The sequence below is a fragment of the Caloenas nicobarica genome, chromosome Z, assembly GCF_036013445.1.
Source record: "Caloenas nicobarica isolate bCalNic1 chromosome Z, bCalNic1.hap1, whole genome shotgun sequence".
NCBI classification, from domain to species: domain Eukaryota; kingdom Metazoa; phylum Chordata; class Aves; order Columbiformes; family Columbidae; genus Caloenas; species Caloenas nicobarica.
In genome coordinates this window covers 32,808,302-32,830,098 of record NC_088284.1, presented here as the reverse complement: position 1 = coordinate 32,830,098, position 21,797 = coordinate 32,808,302, and the positions used below count along the sequence as shown (strand labels likewise).

Below are 21,797 nucleotides of genomic sequence, written 5' to 3'. Positions count from 1 at the left end.
TGCTTGAATGTACAAGATAAAGTTGTAGCCACATAGATTTGTATTTTTATCTGAAATGCGTCTTTCTATACCATACCACACCACTGCATTCATTACTTACTGGTGAAGTCCTTTTCACTTGCATTAAGCAAGACTACTTAGACTGGAACCTCTATTTGCATTTTTTATTGTTCTCAGAACAAGTATTTCATTCCATCTTTCGTAGTAAGGTGATCATGTTTCTTTGCCTGTTGAATTTCCATGTGCTTCTTTGTTCAGGTCATAGGTTGGTCAGCTCTTTAGAGATTTTTAAATATTATCTAGTTATGACCATGCTATGAATATCCATGCTTCAGTAGATGCAAGTATTCAAGTAGTTTTTCATATTCTTTGTTTTCTTTACTGGCTCTTTTATTTTTAAAATGTTGTAGTAAGCTATGATGTGAGTAATAATTTGTGAGAAATGGGTTTGAGAAATGTAAATGTCTTCAGTTCAAAGTGTTTAAACTAAGCTCCTGATGACTATCTTTAAAATAGGCTCTAGCACATGAAATACATTATTTTTGCAGAGGATATTTTCTTTTACTGCAGTGTGTTATAAACATTGTAGCAAAGTAATTTTGAATAGATACTTAATTTGCCCTGAAATTTTCCCTTGTAGTAGCCAACTATCTTGTGAATTTTGGGGTTTTAAGCCACGGTTGTCAAATAGAAAACAATATCCACTGTTCTTATGGGCAAGATAAAAACGTAAGCTTTCTTTGGATTCTTTATTGTAGTAGTAAGCTAACATTTTGTTTTTACTGAAATCTGTGTTGCAATTTATGTCTAGACAATGATGCTAAATGGTGGACAAGCAGAGTAGGGAAGCAAATTGATGACGTAATTAAAAGGTGCATGGGAGAATCAGTAAAAATATTCTATTTTCAGAATCTGGGAGCTACTGAAAAAACTGAAGTGTCCTTTCCATGAGTTCATAGATTGTGCATCTCAGAAATGATTTAGAAAAGATAATTGAATCATCATATTAAGTTTGAATAAATTTCTATAACTTCAATAATTATGCAGCTTAAGCATTTCCTTAGATCAACAGAAACTACTTGTAAAAAAACCCAGAAGTAAAATGCTTGCTTTTGCACAGCCAGCTTAAGATTCAATGAGTGTCTAAATGTCAATTTTTAAGTGTGCTTACCTACTCAGGATGTAGTTTTATGGTGGTGGTGTGGTTTTTTTGTTTGTTTGGTTTTGTTTTTTACTTATCTCTTGCATTAAGCCTTGAGGTTTTTTTTTTTTTAGCTTACTTCAGTCACACCAATATCTTTTGCCCTTATGTGCTAGAATTAAGAGGCTTTAACCTTCTAGTAGTGCTTTCCGTAGAGGATCTGTAAAGCAAATATAATGTAACTTAATTGTATGACGGGTTGAAGGAAGAGGTAGTTTTGTACAAGAATCTTGCTGTATTGAGTAACTTTCTTTTCTTTAACAGAATTCCTGTAAATACTAGTAAGTTTTGCTGGTGCTGCGCATCCTGGAGATAATATTTTTACTACAGATGCTACCAAGGCTTTGCGAATGGGATGAACACGCTGCTGTTGACTGCTTATTGATAGTAACCAGCGGGGCACTTCACTGGTGATGTTTTCATTCTCACATTGTCCTGCTGGGGTTTGCTTATACTGATTTTTAAAAAGAGGAAGAAATCAAAGTGGAGTACCGTAAACTTGACATGGATAATAAAAGGAAAGACAAGGACAAGCCAGATGAAAGAATGGCACGACCTAGTGGGAGGTCAGGCCATAATCCACGTGGAACTGGTTCTTCAAATTCAGGAGTCTTAATGGTTGGCCCTAACTTCAGAGTTGGCAAAAAAATTGGATGCGGTAATTTTGGAGAACTACGGTTAGGTAAGATCCTTGTTTATTTCACTTTACATTATTCAAGACCATTGTATGCAGTCTTGGCATGAAAATATCTACGTGAACACACTATACAGCTCTTCAAACTACTTTCTAGCTTCAGTTAGGTTAAATTTGCCTTGCCCACCGTTTGTGGCTTGACCTTGGCCAGTGCAAGCTCTATCACACATTAAGAATCTCTGTAGCAGGAGACTGTCTGGGACTAAAAATATTTCATAAGTGTGCAGTGCTATCCTAAATTCAGTCGGTTGTCTTTACGAAGATGCTGGAAATTACTTCATGGTTATTGTACTTTGCTACCTTTCCTGGCTTCCCGAGGCAGTTTACTGAGATGTATTTGGGGCTAAGTGTAAGTGATATACACTTTCCTCCTGTAGGTCCGAATTATAGTTCTGTGGTTTTGGAGACAGTGTATCATAGAATGTAGCAGGCACTACAGGGTTTTTGACAGCAGCAAGCTCTTTGATTCCTTCATTTCCTTTCCATCTGCAGCAGTGTAGTGAGGCTAAACAGTGAGCTGGTGGTAGACTGGGGCAGTGAGAATCCATCTGTAGAGAGAATCTGAGAGATGGGTAATTAATTCACATAGTTTCCTGCTGAACAAATGGATAAAAATCAAATGGGGAAGAAGGGGCAAGCTGAGGACCACCTGTGGAATTTTGAAGAATTTGGACGGCAAAGCTGGAAATTTCACCATTTATTAAAATAGATGCTAAATTATGGGTATGGGCTTTTGGAAGAGTATATATTTAGTTTTTGGGACTTAAAGTTTTGTGATGACGGCGTGATTAGCTGGGGTTTTCAAGATTTGGGAATTCTATGTGTGTTAACAAAGATAACTTGGCCATTATGGCAAGCATATATTCCTGTATTCCTAGAAGGCTTGAGTTAATGCACTGCTTCAAGGTGTAAAGAAGGATGGGTTCAAAAGTAGGGTATTTGGGAGTAGGGTGGGCTGTGTAGGTGACATATTTCTGTTGGTGATCTGTGTCTGGTAGAACTAGTACTCAATGTCCTTCAGACAATGTTTTTAGTGTAGTGCTTGCATAAAATATAGCGTGTTTATTTATGCATATTTGTAACATGGATAAAATATAACATGTTTTTAATGAAGTGCTTTCTGGGGGCCTTATATCTAGTCCAAGTTAGAATGTGAAAAAGCTTCTCATATTAATACTGTAGGGGGATGAAACATAATATTCCTAGAGCTCTGACTGAGGATACTGAAATTAACACTGTCTAAAGAAGAGGTACTCTTGTTTTTCCTATTAATAGTTAAACAAAATAGATATATTTTGACCTTTACAGTGTTATATTTGTGCCTCTGCAGTTCACAAGTCAAGCTTAAACTCGGTCTTCAGCTTTTCCTAAACTTTTCTAAACTGGCTTTGAATGATAATTTTTCTTTTAAACCTCTCTGTGAACTAAATCAAACTAGTATAATTAATGTCACATTTACTACTGAAGACAACTGTAAACTACTAAATTTCTTCCTCTCTGTTATCTTAGAGTGGTCACAACACACAGAGCTGATTGTCTACTTCAGATCAATGTCAGATTAACTCATTTGCTTGCAGCAGATACAGAGTGAAATAATCTATTTCATTCTAAATACAATATTAAAGTAGTTAAGATGTAAAGCCTGATAGTACTGAAATAAAATAGGACAAAAAAGTGAAGGACATAGGAAGAATAATGTAGTGTACTGTCGTGCAACAGCCACCAGGACAAGTGCAGGCTTTCCCTTTTTAATGTCAACTTTTTTTTTTTGCATATATAGTAGATATTTCAAATACTTATTTATTGTTATTTGTTGGGTAAGATGTTTTATATGTAAGTTACTGAAAGCAAGAGTTAAGATTAGTATTACAGATTCTGATTTAAGTTTGCTATTTTTGCGTTTAAATTACCTGCTACTGCAGTAATGTAAAGTGGGCATCCTTCCTACAAAGATGTACACAAGCATTTAGTTTGTTTTATGTGTTTCTGCAAACTGGAATATATTTTGAGCATGTGTCTTAGGGTTGAATCTTAAAGATTTAAAGGAGGTTTTAAAAAGCAGTGAATTTGTGCTTCAAAAGATAAAAATTCAGTTACAATTTAGTAGCCATTGTAGTTCTTCCACCTGAGAAGAAAGGAATGGCCAGAATTCTGAATGGCTTGTGGATCAAATGGTAAGTTGGTGGTATATAGCAAATGACTGTGTGAGATGTGCAACTATTAACTTGCAAATGACTACATTTTTTTGAATATTGAGCTGTTAATCTTTAAGACTCTTCTGAGTTATAGTTAAGGGAAATTGTTGGGGTAGTAAAAGAAGGCTTGTTGCTGCTACATGTGATGTGTTATGCAATACCTGTTCTATGTTTAGAGATATATCGATACTAGTGTCAAATCTACTGTCTTCCATATTTTAAAGACACAATTGTCATGAACCCCGCATGGGAAGCTATAACATGCCTTCTGATGTTTATTCAGAATGATAAGCCTGTCATTACTGCATTTGGCTACTGGGACTCGATATGCAGTCACTTAACTATAACTGGATTTGTTATTATAGTTACTTCAGTAGCTGATTAATATACCTAATAGACTGAATGATCTGGATCCCTTCAGGAGTTTTTTGTAGTGTCTTCTGGTTTGTAATAGCATGCAAAGACACTGAAGCAACTTCAGAGAAAGTACACTTGTTGTCAAAAATATAACTCAAATGATCATAAGATAAGAAGTAACTATTTAAGATGCCTGGATTTCTACTCTAGTCCCTAAATAGGTCTTGGAATTTTCCATTCTTTTGGTGGTCAGATTAGGGTATGCTGCCTATACTGATTCTGTGTTTATTATTTTACAGGGTTCAGGTAACTTGGTTTTTGTAAAGTTGATCCCTTAACAGACACAAGATTTTAATACCTTTTTTTTTTTCAGCTTTGCAAGAGTACTCTATTTTTAAAAGTAAGGATTACAGCTGAGATCATAGTGTTTGACTATAACTGTAACTGTCTTCGCAGGGAACCTCTTTGTCTTGGTCCATGTCTATTCCCTGTTTGTTTTCTTTAACAAAACTGAGCTAAACATGGGAAATTCAGACCTGAGTAATACTACAAAGAGAAAAGTAGGATTGCCATTAAAGAGAACATGTACTAAACCAATTTGAAGACTGTAGAGAAATGAAGTCTTGGAAGTGACAACTTATTTTTTCCTTTATCCACTATTTTTAAATTTTACACCTGTAAAGCTTGTTTAATATTTTAGTCATTGCATACAGTTTGAAGTCATGCTTGTTGAAATGTGCTTATCCAGTTAAAATCACTTTTCAAGAAGCACACTCATTTTCCAAATGGGGGTAGGCATTTAACTCAGTAATATTCTTCTCGTGTTTGTTGTAACTTTAAGCTTAGTAAATTAGAGAATTGATGAGAAAAAGTGTTCCTAGTTAATTCCAACTTTAATTAGTGTCTGGTCTTCCAAATCCATGTGATAATTTTAACATAAATATCATATATTTTTCAAAAATAAATATGAAAATATAGAATATCACCTTCCACTTATAGTGGAATGTGATAATTTTCAAGCTTTTCTAGTGTATAAAAAATTTGCAAAAGTAGTGAAATACCTGAAACTCATGCTCAGTGAAACTGCTACTTCTTATACTATTCAAGAGCAAGTTCTCTTTAAAGTATGGTATCAGACTAATAGAGCCACTTTTAAGTCAATACCAGAATACTTAGCACTTTAGATCAAAAATGTTTCAAAGACTTTCTTGAGGTTTAGATGGAATTTTTCTTGAACAGGAAACCCAATATCTCACATTATTTTTCTTTGTTCTTTTTTTAAGGAAAAAATTTATACACAAATGAATACGTGGCAATTAAGCTGGTAAGTTTGTTTTTTAAAGGATTTGGGATGAGAAACTGATCAGAACTTTCCTTTCATATTTAATGGTTTGATGACTTTAATTAAAATCCTTAATAGTCTTGTATGTTTTCAACTGACTAGAAGACAGTTGGTGATAGATGTAATTATATACTTTGGCCATATTGAATAAAACCAGTGTTAATTGCTGTCACTGTTCTAAAGGCTAAAACTGTGTTTATAAAGTCGATGATGATTGACTGCTGCTTCAAGGATATCCAGTCTTCTTAATAGATTCCTTTTTTGTGCAACAGTTAGTGGAACACCAAATTTAGTGTGAATCTGATGGATTACAGAGGAGCTCCAGAAATTCTGCAGGCTGCCTATGTTTTAACACCCTTACTCGTGCCCCAAACAGTTTATCATCTGTAATCATTGGTATTTACACATCTGTTGTAGTACACGTTTTATTTGCAATTATGTGTAAAATATTTCCTTCACCTACAAACATGATTGATTCGGATATTTTGTTAATATGTCACTCTTCTGCTTTTTCTGAATCTTTTGTCAGAACTACTTGGTTTACTTCATGTTTTGCTTATGGACACCTTTAACTTCTTGGTGACTGACTGTTTTCATAACCAAAGTACTTCAAGATGAAATTCAGTTGTTTACTTTTTGTTATTGAAGGAATTTTAGGGCTCCCATTAATTTCTTCTTGCTGCAGTAGGGCAGAATGTTTGACATTCTGGTTCCATAAAGTGAAAAGGGAATTATGGAAACAGAAATAGAAATATATGGCTTTAGGTAGGGGATCTAAAAAGTGTTGCACATGTATGTTACAAACTCCTGAAAAATATTTGTATCGCTATCCTTGCTAAGAAAAGTACTTATTTCAGCAGCAGTTACAGATTAAAAAAAAAAAAATCCACCTTATGTTTTGAAAGAGCAACATTGAATGCAGTTTTGTTGGTTAACGTGTTTTATAACAGATTTAAATTCATTGTCTTAAAATATCTTGAACTTAATTCTGTATGTCTGGTAAAACTTGAAAATTGAGAGTCCCTCTAGTTAAAGACTGTATACTATAAAGCACGTTCAGAAATAGTTTGCAAGATAGTGATTTTTTTTTTTAAAGTATTAATTAGTTGATGTAGAGCAGGGCAACATTTAGATCTGATCAGTGAGTTTTGGCAAAACCATTTGTGTTATATATGCAACCATTAATAAACTCAGCTACTATATCAGCCCATTTCAACTTCCAAGGATGCTGCTCAGTGACAACTTTTACCCTTGTTTCCAAATTATTCAATCTTACAGCTGTTCATTTACAGCTGTATAAAAAGCTTGATGTATCATTTCTGAATGACTGACTTGAAAGTCACTAAAGAACTGTGAATATGTAGTGAACTTTTTGAATTGTCTCCTTACCATTAGTGGTATGAAAAACTATAGTGTCTCTGCAGTAAGCAGATGAAAGGAATCATAGCGAAAATCAATACTGGAGCTTGCATCATCATTCTAAGGTAAAAATACTTTTATTAGCAGATAGGTTCTTTTAATATGTTTCTCTTTTTTTATAGCATTCAGCTCTTTTGTATTTGTTTCTAAATGGGAAGGGATTTGAGTTGCAAGGTTCAGTCTGTTAAAAGCAGCTGCATCAAATTGTAGGATTTAGTTGAATTTTGCTTTTTTGCTCTTTTCTTTTTCCTACTGGAGACAGTGCCAGGACCTTTTTCTAACAGTTAGGTCGGTTGTAGTTGCTTGTGGTATACCATTCTTTCCCTTTTAAAATGTAAGCCTGACAGTTTTTTGTCTGTTTTTGGCACTTATTCCCTTTGTGCTTTAAGAGCACTCATTAGGCCTGTGCTCAGTCTTTGTTTAGTTATTCTAAATGAAGCACTCTTAATTTCTTCTCTGTTTTGCACCTGTTGTACTTCAAGTTTAGCCCTCCTGAATGGGATTGCTTGAATTATGTATGTGTGCTGGTTTGAGCAGTTACCCTTGGAAATACAGTTGTGCTGATATCTCTCCTGTGGTATCCTGAAATCATATTTTTATTCCTCATGATAGCATTCCATTCTTGACATAATATTTTCTTGTGAGCAGCAGGACATCTCCTATGCGAGATGTTTTGTGTGTAAATGGTAACTATATACTCTAGTGCAGGAGGATTGTGTGGGTTTTGCTCGAGACCATGAGTTATAATAACTACAATGATACAGCACCTTGCACTAGTGCTTCTGATGTTAAAAGTAAATGCATTTTATAACTACTGTTTGACTTAAACTTTTCATTGTGTTGAATTAATATTTCCCTTGTAGCCAAAATTATACAAGTATTTTCCTGTTTATGTTGCTTATGGCAACTTCAGCATTTACTTCTGTAAGGAAATAGTGTGAACACTTAACTTTTCTGTGTGAGAGCTGAGGCTCATACAGTGTATGCATTTTAATATATAAAGTTTATATGTAAATATATATTTATTCTGGGAAAATTAACTGTGGTTCCAGCATTTCACTCTTAATCTGGCTTCTTTCATTATGGCCTGTTCTGGCTGGGCAGGTGCTCAAGTTTGAAAGGTTTGAACAGACTTTTTTTTTAAGAACTGGAATGAGACTCTTAAGAACTGAGCTTTATCAGTTGTGCAGAGTCTAGTGATGTTTATGTTTCTGCTGGTCTGTGAGTGTACAAATTGTTATCTGATCAGATAGTTCTTCAGCAATAAACATTTGGTATAGATGAACTGTACCTTTCCTGTTCACCTCTTCATATGTTTTTAGATTTACTACTTTTATTACAGGACCCTGGACTTCATTTAACCCTCATATTTGCTATTCAGCTCTTCCGTCTCCTTCATTCTTCTTTTTCCCCTTTGACAAATTTATCTATTTCCCAGACTTATCTCTTCTGCAGGATGCTTAACCACTAACCAAATACCAATTAAAGGATGTGCAGTAGTCACTGCTGCTTTTAATCTGTAATCTTTAATTCATTGATTCATTAATCATTCAACTGTTATGATTTTAATCCTTAAAATTATAAGTGGGGTGTATGTGAAGATTGTGGTTGGTTCCAAGGCCAGAATGGGGTTTTTTCACCCTTTTTTGTTTTTAAAGAATTATTACAATCTAGAATTATACCATTTATAAAATGATACCATTTATAATATGACATTATGATTGTATTATGATAATATGATAGTTATAAAATGATACCATTTCAGAACCTCTATAAAAAGCCACAGTAAATCCAAATCAAGTGCAACTCTGTTCAATAGTCTGATCTTTTCCTGTGACAAGAACCCTACCTTTTAAAGAATTTTAAAGATATTTTTTTTTCCCTGAAAGTAGCTTTTGTTTACTGTCGCTTAAGAAAATACAAAGCAGAGACTGAAGATATACTGAGTATGAGTTATCACTGTCTGATTAAAAACATGAGAAGTACATAATAGTTGAATGTTTTTATTGTGCTTTCGGTTAATATCAGAGTTCTTGAAAATTTCTAACCTTACGGTTAGTGTCAGTAAACTGTTTTCTGAATGCCCTTTGGAAGGGAAATAGCATATCATGAAAGCTGTGTAGTGATTTATGCTATGTATTTGGCACAATCATCACAAAAAAAATGCATTATGAACTTGAAATAAATTTCACATTTCAGGTGTCTTTATCCTTTTGTTTGAATGTGTAAGCATCCCACAAAAGAAAAAAGGAAAAAAAAAAAAAATTTGTTCAAATAACCTCTCTGAACTAAGGAACTGTTGTTTCTGATGCTCAGGTAACTGGTGCTTGGTAAACTGTACATTAATTCTTTGATGGCAGCAAGATGCTGACTTCTCATTAAGAGAGAAAAATGCCCTTTTGCACAGAAAATAAGCTAAGTTTTAATATAGAAACTTTGAAATAATTAGACTTGAATGTAAAAGCAAAGTAGTGAAGGTTGTTTACAGAACATTGCAGAAATTCTGGAATGGTTCTTATAGGATACTTTAATGAAGACCTAAGCTTTTTTTAAGTAAACAAAATACACTAATTTCTTTTGGTAAGAACAGAGGTTGGTTTCAAAGTCCTCTGGGATTAACATAATGTTTGAACAGTTGTGTGTTCCCAAGCTTATTTTTAGATGCTGAATTGTACTAAAATACTAATGAAAATAGAACTGTGATTTGCCATTTATTTTTTTATTCTTGAATACGCTTTTTAGACTTATTAATAAAAATGTACTTACAGTGGTGTGTTCTTCATTCTTATGTTATGTTGGAAGATTGCATTTAACATACCTTTGTCTTGATTTATTCTTACTTATCTGTCTTTTTTCATTTATCAGTTCACTGCATTTTGCAAAGAGGGATGTGTAGGAACAAAACAAATTTAATATGAAGAGCTTATTGTGCTTGCCCTCTCACAAGTTTTTTTGAACAGAATATTGTATTTCCTTTGTGTTTGGAGTTACTGAACACTCAGGAAGATTTCTAAGCCAGCTTACAAAAATAAGGCAATTGCAGAAGACTGTCAGACAATAAATGGACTACAAGTACATATTACCGCATTTTTTCCCCATTACTTGAGGGAGTAACAGTATTTAATTGTCCTTTGCTAGACAGGGTTTAACTTAGTTGTTGGTTGGTGTGTACTTGTCAAGTTAGACTTGTTTGACTGTTTGAGAACATTTGCCTTCTGGAAGCTTGTCAGAACTGTTTCCTGCTGATGGTGAAATGAAGCAACATTCTTTTGAAAAAGTGTGGAGATGTATGCCAAAACGCTGTTTCTTTTCCCTAGGACATTCTTTTTTTTTTGGTCTAGTTGCATAAATTGAATATGTTCAAGCTATTTTTCATCCTTATTATGGGATCATCTTATAACATTGAGTGGTGATTATATTGTTAAGGTACTTTCAATTAAGGAAAAACTATATTTGAATAGAATCGAACCGCCCATAAGCCAGTGTCTTGTCTTGGTATATTCTGCAGACATGTGGAGTTTTATAGACTAAAGTATTTTCCTCTTAGCAAGGCAGAATTACAAGCTTTAGAAACCATGTAGAGAGTGGTATATTTTGTAACTAACAGACTTGTATAATGCTGCTGCAGGCAAGCTAGTAGCTAAATTTTTCTGTTTTGTAAAGGTTAAAATGTTTCAGTAATACGCTTCATAGTGGATGTTACTATACCTCTGAGAGCTTAGTACGGAAGGTTGATAGTTGCAAGGATTTGCTTAGGCGCACATTTACAGTAAGATGTTAAGGGTTATCTGTCTTTACTACGTAACAATAAATTTCATATGTTCTCCTCATTAACTATAAGACAGACCTTTCGGTGGCCCAGTTAGTCTTACTTAGATATTCAGTTTGTGAAGGATCAGCATATTTTTTTGTTTTAGAAAGTTCTTGCTCACTTCTTTGCAAAGAACTACAGTGTTCAGCTAGGACGAATGCTCTGGAGCATAAAAAGCATATATTAAATCAGTTTGTTTGTTTGTTTGTTTGTAGAAACTGTTACAATGGCCCCTCTTTACCTTCAGGCCTCAACCTCTGGCACCCTGGCAAATTCAAATGTGTAAATGTATCCTGACAGGGACTTTGGCTGTAGCACTAGCAGTAATTTGAATATCTGATTATTGGAGGGAGACTGGTTGAGGAGGAAGACAGGTTTCTCATGATTGCACATTGGCTCATGGATTCTATGTCCTGGATGTGCTACTGGGAAACAACACAGGTTACTAAACTGCTAGCTTCTGGAGCAGGTGATGTGAAGAAAGAGATGAGCACCTTGCCCAAACTTTTCCTGAAAACTGACATCCAGTGGTGTAAGTTATTGCTGATAAGTGTATTTACAGTCTTACTAATTACGTGCTGCAATTCTATTCGGAGCAGTCTATGTAAGACTAATGCACAGTTAATATCCAGATTATCACTGATGCATTGGAAGATGTTATGTATCACAAGAAACCAGGCATATCCCCTAAAAGATGCTCTATGAAATTACTTTAAGAATCTTACGATAAAGATATTCAAGTTAGGGCTTTCATTTAGGCAGCTTGTGTCTTCCTTTGCTTGATCTCATGTCATTTTATTCTATGAGACCTTGCCACAGAACTAAAATTTCATTGATTTATGCACATTATGTTGGGAAAAGAGCTATTTGAACTACAAATTTATTCTGGTGTACTTTTTTTGTTTTGAATTTAGAGTTTAGGATGTTGCCACTTAATTTCTACTAAGATGTTACTATTTGGTGGAAGGATTTGGTAGTTTTTTGTCAAGATCCTAGTAAACCACTTTTTTAAATGAAGATACATTTGTAGTGTGTAGAAAGTGTGTGAAGAGTCTTTTTTCAATCTGTTAAGCTGTATATCAGTGCTGCCTTTTGAGAGCTGCAAGACACATCACCCACACGCTTTAGAGAGACAGATTATTTTTTTAGCTGTTCTGTTGTGGGTCTGTGATTAGATGTGTATGTTGGACCCCAGTCCCTTGGAACAATACAAGATGTAAATGTCCCTATATGCCCTAGCCTCACCTGACTGTGGTTTAGGGTTTCTTAGTTAATTACTAGTTATTTTGGGTGAAACAATAAAACTTTACATGTGGCTTGGAAACAGTAGGGTTAGTTTAGCTGGTAGTAGGTTAGTGTTTTAGTTTCTGGGCTTTGGCAGAGAGGCTTTGTTTTAAATGTTGTTTTTGTTTTTAAATCAGGAGCCAATGAAGTCGAGAGCACCACAGCTACATTTGGAATACAGATTCTACAAGCAGCTAGGATCTGGAGGTAAAAAGCAGTGTCATGCATTTTACTGTGATGTGATCCAGTATCAATTTTTGACAGAAGTTCTCTGATTTAGGAGTATAAATCTGTTTATTAAAGTGTCTCTAGCTACTTTAAACAGAAAAAAGCACCATGAGGCAGTGGATTAATGTATACATTTTCCTAGTATTGTGAGATATTTTTGTTCTACTCTTTAAAGGGTGTATATGAAATCCTAAGACTAAAGTCTTAAATATTACATACTTTGTGTGGATATGGGTATACCTTAAACTAAGCAGTCTTAGACTATTCTGTTTTTCTTTGAATAAACACTATAAATTATCAAATCATTAATCTACTAATCACATATTTTTATTGAAAGTTGCTGTGATATTTAAAGAGCTTCAGTCTCAGTTTTACCTCCATTGAAACAATATGTATTACTGCTTACTAGTGTTAAGCCTCTTAAATACTTTTTTAAAAGTTTAATTTTAAATGCTGTTTAAGATTTGAATTTCTCTTTTTGCTCCCCATGGTGCCTTTATACCCAGAAGTACTCTTATGATGGTCCCCTCAATGATACAATTATCACGTTTTGCTTTTATAGGTGAGCAGTATCTAAAACTTCTCACATAATTTTGTGCCTTTTACAAAACTGTATATAGTCAGTTAGCAACATGTGAAGCTTCTTAAATTAGAAAATTGAGTACAAATTTTCCCTAAATCAGTTATACCCTAGAAAAAAAAAAAAGATATATTTTCCTAGAAAATGTTCCTTTTATTCCTAGAATAGTTTTTCATAGGTCATGTAGTTCGTTAGTTTTTCTTCTTTTTTACTAACGCAGATATTTATTGTATAAAATCGACCACTAATAGTTTTTTTATACAGGGACACTTGTTTGTGTATGTTTATACTAAAACTAGAATAAAATACTATTTAAGCTGAAAAGTCATCTCTGAAAGTCAGCGAATATAAAATCAACATGCCTATACTACTTTCATTTTGTTGCTTTGAATATGTGTGTTATGATGAATGTTAATACTTTTAAAATACTGCCTTCACTTTCAAAGATTTGTGATCATATGTTCATTGATGCAGAGACTGGATAGCGTTTCTCTAGTTAGTTAACTTTCAAAAATTTTGTGCTCTTCTTTAAAGACCCTCTCTAGGGAAATGTCCTTTCAAATACTTTCAATCCATATAGAACTTTTTTTTGATGCTGTAGTGTGAATGCTCTGCAACCAGGAATCTTTTGAGATAAACAATGTCATGTCTTGCAAAGAGCTATTTCTGTTCATAGATGGAAAATTAAGCTGCAGAATGTCTGTGCAAAGTGTTGAGTCTTATATTCTTGTGAATTGGAGAAAGGCATCAGGGCATAATGTCTGGTTTTTTGTAAGCAGTTGTGACTTGTCAGCATACACCAGATTATCATTGTTAAATAGCTGATAAGTGGAAAGCAGAGATCTTAATCGCTTAACTAATGAGACACAGCAACCCACAAGTTAGGAACAGTACCTAACTGTGAAAACCGAGGTTTAGATATCTAAAATTGCAAAGGAGCTGTGTAGTGGAGGCAAGAATAAATCTGTAATTAGTTTAAACTGCAGGAAATAAGCAATGCTTCTCAGAGGTAGGAACCCATATGAACATGTTTCCTGGGAAAAATGTCTTAGCAAATGTAACTATGTTTACCTTTTTGTTTACTGAGTTAGACTGAGGGACTGTGTTTAATGTAAGAATGTAGGCAAGTCAAAGTTAATATGCTTTAATTCAGATATCATTCAGTCTTTGTAACCCTATCGGTTGGTTGCAATAACTTTATCACTTTCACTGTTGCCTTATTGAAGTGCTGTAGAGGAGAATGATTCCTCTGATCCTTTACATGAAGACAAGGAGACCTTTGAGATGAAAACAAGAAGATAAAGCTGATGTGTTACTAACCATCTTCAATCATTATGAAGAAACTTGTTATAGACCTCCTGTGGTTTCTAAGTAACCTGCTTTTATTCCAAAGTGAAAGCCCCCTTCAGCAGCCATAGAACCCCATAAGCTCTTTTTTGAGTCTTGTTTGACTTTTTCAGGCACCCCACATGACACTGATTTTAATGGCTTTTGTGATAAAGACTTAATATGAAGAAGGTAATATTCATGCTTCCATCTTCTTAGAGAAAAGTTAAAAAGAATTACTGATTCCTAGTTTTTCTGCAGTACTCTACCTTTTTGTATCTTTGCAGGAATTGGGCCTTCAAGCCCAGAAAGTTCTGCAGGCTAAGGTTCTTCTAGAAAAAAAGTTGCAGAATTATATAAATTCTGTCCTCAAGTAATCTAAGACAATTGGTTTTACTTTAGTGATTTTTAAATTTTATTTTTTTTTCTTTTGGGGACATATGTGTTTGCTGTCAAGAGTAGATGTAAAAAATTTTGTCACCAGAACAGCTGGAAAACGTACTGGTGGAAAGTTGATGGACCAACCAATAAAGTCAGGTAGCAGCTAATACTTTCTACATAGAACAGGAAATGCTGAAAGCCTTATGTCAGATTTATCCATACAGATAATGTTGCTTTATGGGCAGTGGTTGTACTTGTATCAGAGACTAGATTGAAGGAAGTGTATCTTCATTGTGCATATGGCAGAAGAGTCCATTGTAGGAGGTATAAAAATAGCTGCTATTCCTAGAAGAAATTCAAATTGTAGTAACTGTGAGCAATTGGCGGTTTCTCTGATAAGTAATTACTCACTGTACTGGCAGTTGCAGTTGTGTGGAGCCTTCTGGCTTCTAAGCTTCTAAAAATCCACATTTGCAGGCTTTCTAAATCAAGATGAAGTAGACTTTCCCTTAGCTGTTTTTGTTTGTTTGCACAACACTTCTTGTAATTTCACTGATAGCTTTATACCTGAGTTTGGACAGCTTATTTTGCATTTAATTGTATTAAATAGACTTTCTGCTTGTTCTCCTCATGTGTACGTGCAAACATGTTTATTAATAACAACTGATTACTAAAAAATTGTTTGAGAAGCAAACTTTCCCAATTTCGTAAGCGGAGCCATTATATCCTGTAAACAGAACTTCATTTTTCATAAATATGAACTATTAATTCCACAGGTTATGCTACAAACAGACTCATGCTTAGTGTGAAATAACCTGAAGTTTGAGATAAAATACCTGTAGCCCTTATGCAGTCCCAGTTTATTTGGCATGGCATGGGGAGGAGTGAGGGGCATTAGCGTGTGAATGAAGAGCTCTGGAAGAAAATGAGGTTGTTTTCCTGAAATGTTTTCCTGAAAGCAGTTTGCCTTCATTGATGAGGACTGGGTTAAGAATCAATTAAGCAGTGTGGACATCCACAAATCCATGGGTCCAGATGGGATGCACCCGTGATTGCTGAGAGAGCTGGCTGAAGTCATTGCTGGACCACTCTCCATCATCTTTGCTAAATCATGGGAAACAGGAGAGGTCCCTGAGAACTGGAGGAAGGCAAATGTCACTCCAGTCTTCAAAAAGGGCAAGAAGGAGGACCTGAGTAACCATAGACCAGTCAGTCTCACCTCCATCCCTATCCTTGGCACCATCTCAAGGCATATCAAGGAGAAGAGGGTCATCAGAGGCAGTCAGCATGACTTCACCAAGGGGAAGTTGTGCTTGACCAACCTCATAGCCTTTTATGAGGACATAACCAGGTGGATTGATGATGGCAAAGCAGTAGATGTGGTCTATCTTGATTTCAGTAAAGCATTTGACACAGTCTCCCACAGCATCCTCACAGCTAAACTGAGGAAGTGTCGTCTGGACGATCGGGTAGTGAGGTGGACTGCAAATTGGCTGAAGGAAAGAAGCCAGAGAGTCGTGGTCAATGGGGCAGAGTCTAGTTGGAGGCCTGTAACTAGTGGAGTGCCTCAAGGGTCAGTACTGGGACCAGTACTGTTCATCAATGACTTGGATGAGGGAATAGAGTGCACTGTCAGCAAGTTTGCTGATGACACCAAATTGGAAGGAGTGGCTGACACGCTAGAAGGCTATGCTGCTGTCCAGTGAGACCTGGACAGGCTGGAGAGTTGGGCAGGGAGAAATTTAATGAAATATAACAAGGGCAAGTGTAGAGTCTTGCCTCTGGGCAGGAACAACCCCAGGTTCCAGGATAAGTTGGGGAACGACCTGTTGGACAGCAGCGTAGGGGAAAGGGACCTGGGGCTCCTGGTGGACAGCAGGATGACCAGGAGGCAGCGCTGTGCCCTTGCGGCCAGGAAGGCCAATGGCATCCTGGGGTGTATTAGAAGGGGGGTGGTTAGTAGGTTGAGAGGTTCTCCTCCCCCTCTACTCTGCCCTGGTGAAACCACATCTGGAATATTGTGTCCAGTTCTGGGCCCCTCAGTTCAAGAAGGACAGGGAAGTGTTGGAGAGAGTCCAGCGCAGGGCCACGAAGATGATTAAGGGAGTGGAGCATCTCCCTTATGAGGAAAGGCTGAGGGAGCTGTGCCTCTTTCACTTGGAGAAGAGGAGACTGAGGGGTGACCTCATTAATGTTTATAAATATGTAAAGGGTGAGTGTCATGAGGATGGAGCCAGGCTCTTCTCGGTGACAACCACTGATAAGACAAGGGGCAATGGGTACAAACTGGAACAGAGGAGGTTCCATTTAAATATTAGAAGACACTTCTTCATGGTGAGGGTGACAGAGCACTGGAACAGGCTGCCCAGGCAGGTTGTGGAGTCTCCTTCTCTGGAGACATTCGAAATCCACCTGGACACATTCCTGTGTAACCTCATCTAGGTGTTCCTGCTCTGGCAGAGGGAATGGACTAGATGATCTTTCGAGGTCCCTTCCAGTCCCTAACATTCTGAGATTCTGTGAAACATAATATCCCTTTTTCTTTCTTTTCTAATGACCTTGTGATTTAGACCATTTTTCTAATTATTAGTTTCTGTAATAAGAGTCTTCCTATTCTACTTCTTGATTGCCGTGACATGGAAGATGTACTCGACTGTAGAAAATTCAGGAGGTCTTTTATAGGTCTCCTCCCTGAAAGAGCAAGGCAAAGATAGACATTAAATATGATAAATGTGCAGTTTTTATACACAGGACTGTTGAACTGAGAGTATTCATTCTTTAATAAGAAGTACTTTTGACCTGCGTAAAAAAAGTGTTAACATATTGAAACTGTATTCCTTTGGAGAGAATCTGCTCATAAATAAGTCTTATCTGTGATTTTACTCTCAAATATGCTTTTCACTGAACATGCCTGTGAGTGTGCAATAGCATGTAGATGTTTGCCAGGTAAAAAATGTGAAGAATCTTTCTTAAACAGGAAACATTTTATGGTCTTTGGGGATTTTTTTAAAACATTTTTAATTATTCAGGGGAACGGGTCTAAAATTTACTAAAACTAGCTCTAAAATTGGTTTAAAGATATGACTTACTTTAGTTGCATCGTTATTTAGCTTTCATTTAAGTTGTATATACCAATAGAGTCCTGAAAACTGGTGTCTCTTTTCTGCCATAATTCTGTCATTCAGTAGCTGTGAGCATACTCTCCTCGTGAAGTTAGAGATCATTTAGTCAGTATGCAGAAATTTCTAGTGAACTGAATGAGCAACCTACAGATGGAATTTGAACTGTCTAATAAAATTTTGGTTAAAAGTATTTTTTCTTAACATCCAAGTATAAGTGGTAACAAAACCGATACCTTATGATAAATGGAGTACTACAAGTAAAACTATAGCTGAATTCTTACCTGAAATTACACTAAGACTTTTGGAATGAGTAGAAAACAGTTTTGCGTTTTTTATTTATTTATTTTTTTTAAATTTTTACTCATCTTTTACACTGTCAATCTTTCTCCTCAGGCTACGAAGATGAACTGTAGATGTATTTCATGTGCTATGCCCATAATTCAACTCCACTTAATTTCAGTGTGCTTTCCTACTAGGAGGGACCAAGCATTAGCTGCTGGCTGAATTTGAGTATTGGGCAGTAAAGCTGAGAATTTTTTTAATGTGGGATTTTTTCAATTTAAAAACCTTATTAGTGAAACCTTTTAATGTACTTTATTTCTTTGACAGGTATTTACAGCATGGTACAGTTGCCTTTTGCAATAAGGAGTCCAGGGTACATATTAAAATAAGTTCTGTATTGTTATGTGTTGAAGGGCATTAAAAGTATTCAACTTTTATTGTCTGATTTTTCTAATGTCTCTTAGTAAATCTGTGGGTCATGAATCATAATGACTAGGAGTCTTTACAAGTGAAAGAGGACTCTTTTGTACTTACCCATCTGACAAGTGGAACCAGAGGATGGCAGATGGCTCCTGCTGTTTAACCTGCCTTAGTAGAGCTAGTGTCTGCAGTACTGCTGTTTTACTAAAAACATACTGTTACTATGGTACTTGTCCATAGCAACCAGGGGTATCTGTTGTTTAATATTAGTTTTTCAGTTGAGTTCTGTTTTGAAAGAGACAAAGATCCTTTCAGTTGTAGATTACCCTACCTTAGAAACCGCTGTACTAACATTTCAGAGAAGGCAGATGCTCAGTATTGCTAATGGCATTTTACTTCTGCACTTCTGTTAATTAGCTCAAGTCTAGTTAACACTTCTACTCTTAAAACTGTCAGTCAAACACTTTACTTGCAGGGTGGCTGTTGGCCAGTGCATGTATAAGATACATATTTGTGTACTATGGAAAAAGGTGTTGTAGTTTAAAAACTTATCGCCAGTGTGAAATGAATGCTAAGTATTGCATTCTGTGCATAACAATCTTTTTTGTGTCTTGGTACTAGAAGTCATGTGGTAAATGCGCTCTGCTTTGCTATCTAAAAGCGTATTTTGCAGTTTTGAGGTCATGAGAGCCTTAGACATAGCAGAATCATCCTACTTGGACAGTGGTAATGAAAAAGTTACTGTTGGATTAGTGGTTGAAGACAGTTGCAGTGCTGGCATAATGTGATTTTTGGAAGGTACAGAAACTAGTAAACACTGTCAGTATAAGAACAAGTCTGTGTGTAATCTTTACAAGATTGGATATTAGGGAAAAGCTTATGCACAGAAAGGGTTATCAAGCATTGGAACAGGCTGCTCAGGAAAGTGGTTGAGTCACCATTCCTGGAGGTATTTAAAAGACACCTAGATGTGGTACTTGTCATGTCTTATGGTCTCAATTCCTTTCTTAATAGGTAGATTGATATTCTGCCACATCATGAGGAAGTATCTCAGTAGCAAATCTGATTGTAGTGCTAGACTTATATCTAGATTAATGTGACAAATGATAATTTTTGTTTGTGGATCTTATAGAGACAATATAAAATAACTTACCCCATTCTGTATTTTTCAAAATACTTTGGGATTGTCATCCTGCACGTGCTGTTATAGTAGGGTAAGAATGATGGAAGTTAGCAGGGTTTGAAGTGAGTTTAAAAAGATGATTTTTACAAGAGTACTGTAATGTGATATATGTGCAAACCTATTAATTAATTGAATGTTTCTACTATTTAATTAAAATGGTAATAATTTACTGAAGCTTCGGATTTTAAAATATAATTTCATTTCTAAAACAAGTGCATTGTGTTTCTAACAATCAGTAACAATGGAAGTTGAAGACAAAATGCCTAGCTGTTAGCTACAGAGATAGCAAGTAACTCAGTTCAGGGTACTCTTAGTTTTATGTATGTAAATAATGTTTTATGAGTTCTTATGTGTGTATCTGAGTTGTTTCACTTCATAACCTGTCCATTTATTTTGCTAAAAGTTATTCACTATAAATGCAAAGTGAATTTTTTTAGTAACTTCACATGCACATTGCTTTGAGCTATAGTCTTAGGTAGGTAATTGGGAATTTGTTCTAAACCTGATTATTTTAAATTTTTTTTATTAATGCTGTCCTACTTTATTACTTTTCTAATACTTTGATTTTGGCTATTACGTAGGAAAATAAACAATAAGCAGATAGTTGAATCTCAAATTCAAGCAGTTTTTAATTTCAAATAATAAAAACACTGGGCAGGTGAACTTAAAGTCATGCTCTGTGCTCGATTTAAAAATTTGTTGAAAGCACTTAACCTGAATCAAATGATTAATCTCTTTGACCGAAGGGTTATCTGTGTATATGTACTGTTAGTCTCTGTACTGATGACTACTGTGGTTTTGTTGTCAGTTCTTTGGGGAAAAAGCTGACTCAGTTTTGAGTTCTGTGGCTGCTGATTAACAGCAAGGTTTAGCTGCTCAGTTGTTAATGTGAATATACTAATGTTTACATTTAAGTGAATGAACAATTATGATAATTACAAATCTATTACCTAAGTAGAGTCCAGCAAAAGCTACAAGCTTAAGCTATAAGAAATTTTGTAGGCAGTTTTTCTTGTTTTATGCAAGTCCTTTCTAGCATCTGGCTTAAGGAAATGTACAAAATTTTCTCAATTTATATTTAAAGTAATTTTTTCCCTAGAATAAGTGCAAGAGATCTGGTAAGAATGGCAGCTGCATAAATTTAAATGTAGCTTATAGGTGCACATGCTAATGTTTCTGAAAAACAATAATTACTGGTCATAAGAAGCCTGGAAGTATAAAAAGGAATTGCACTGATTTTGGAATGTGACTTCAAACACAGATTTCAGAGTTAATCAGTGATTTTTGGATAAAATATAATAGATAGATATAACTGTGAAGGAATGGTTTTTGTATAAAATATAATACATGTGACTGTGAAGAAAGCTTGATGATAAGGTTCACAGAACACAGTGAATGCTACATAAATGGATATTTGATTTAATAAGGCTTACAATAAAAACACATATCTAATTCTGTTTTAGTAATGTAAATAGTTATTAGATCAATTTTAATAGAAAAATCTTATGTTTCTTATGTTTGTAAATACAAAAAGTAGTCCAAGTGTTGCAGTGCGTGCCTCCAATATGGCATTTCAGCAGTGCTGAAATCATATTTCTTATGTAGTGTCTTGTTGCATGTTTAGAGTTCTACAGTGCATGGATGAGCGTGGTTTCAGTAGCCATAAAGTGCTACCTTTCCAGAAATTATACTGCCTTCTGTCTATGCTGCTTTACTTCAAGTCAAAAACCACATATGGCACTATCCTGGATAGAATCCAGAGGATTCTGGCCAGATTCTGTAGGCTTAGTAAGGCAGACTTGTATTCGTGGCAGGTTGTTGAATTGTGTCCGTGACAGAGTACCTGTACACATGTGCCATGGAAGATGACTGTTACTGCAGATCTTCCATCTACTCAGTTTAGGGTATTTTGCTTGTGTCCAATTAATTGCCACGTATGAAAATCAGAACTACAAGTAAAAGGCAGTGGGGC

General features: G+C 35.4%; 1 protein-coding gene across 7 annotated transcripts in view; it reads left to right on the top strand.

Moving 5' to 3' along the window:
- The window catches only part of CSNK1G3 (casein kinase 1 gamma 3), an 85,841-nt gene that overhangs the window by 23,737 nt on the left and 40,307 nt on the right, over nt 1-21,797 (top strand). For 4 of the 7 annotated variants that reach the window (XM_065656104.1, XM_065656099.1, XM_065656098.1 and 1 more), the window contains exons 2-3: nt 5,731-5,771; nt 12,441-12,510. In XM_065656104.1, the coding sequence (XP_065512176.1) occupies nt 5,731-5,771; nt 12,441-12,510 (111 nt within the window). Of the gene's footprint in view, nt 1-1,465; nt 1,884-5,730; nt 5,772-12,440; nt 12,511-21,797 lie in introns of those variants that run through there. The other 3 variants (XM_065656101.1, XM_065656100.1, XM_065656103.1) reach the window with 2 other exon arrangements.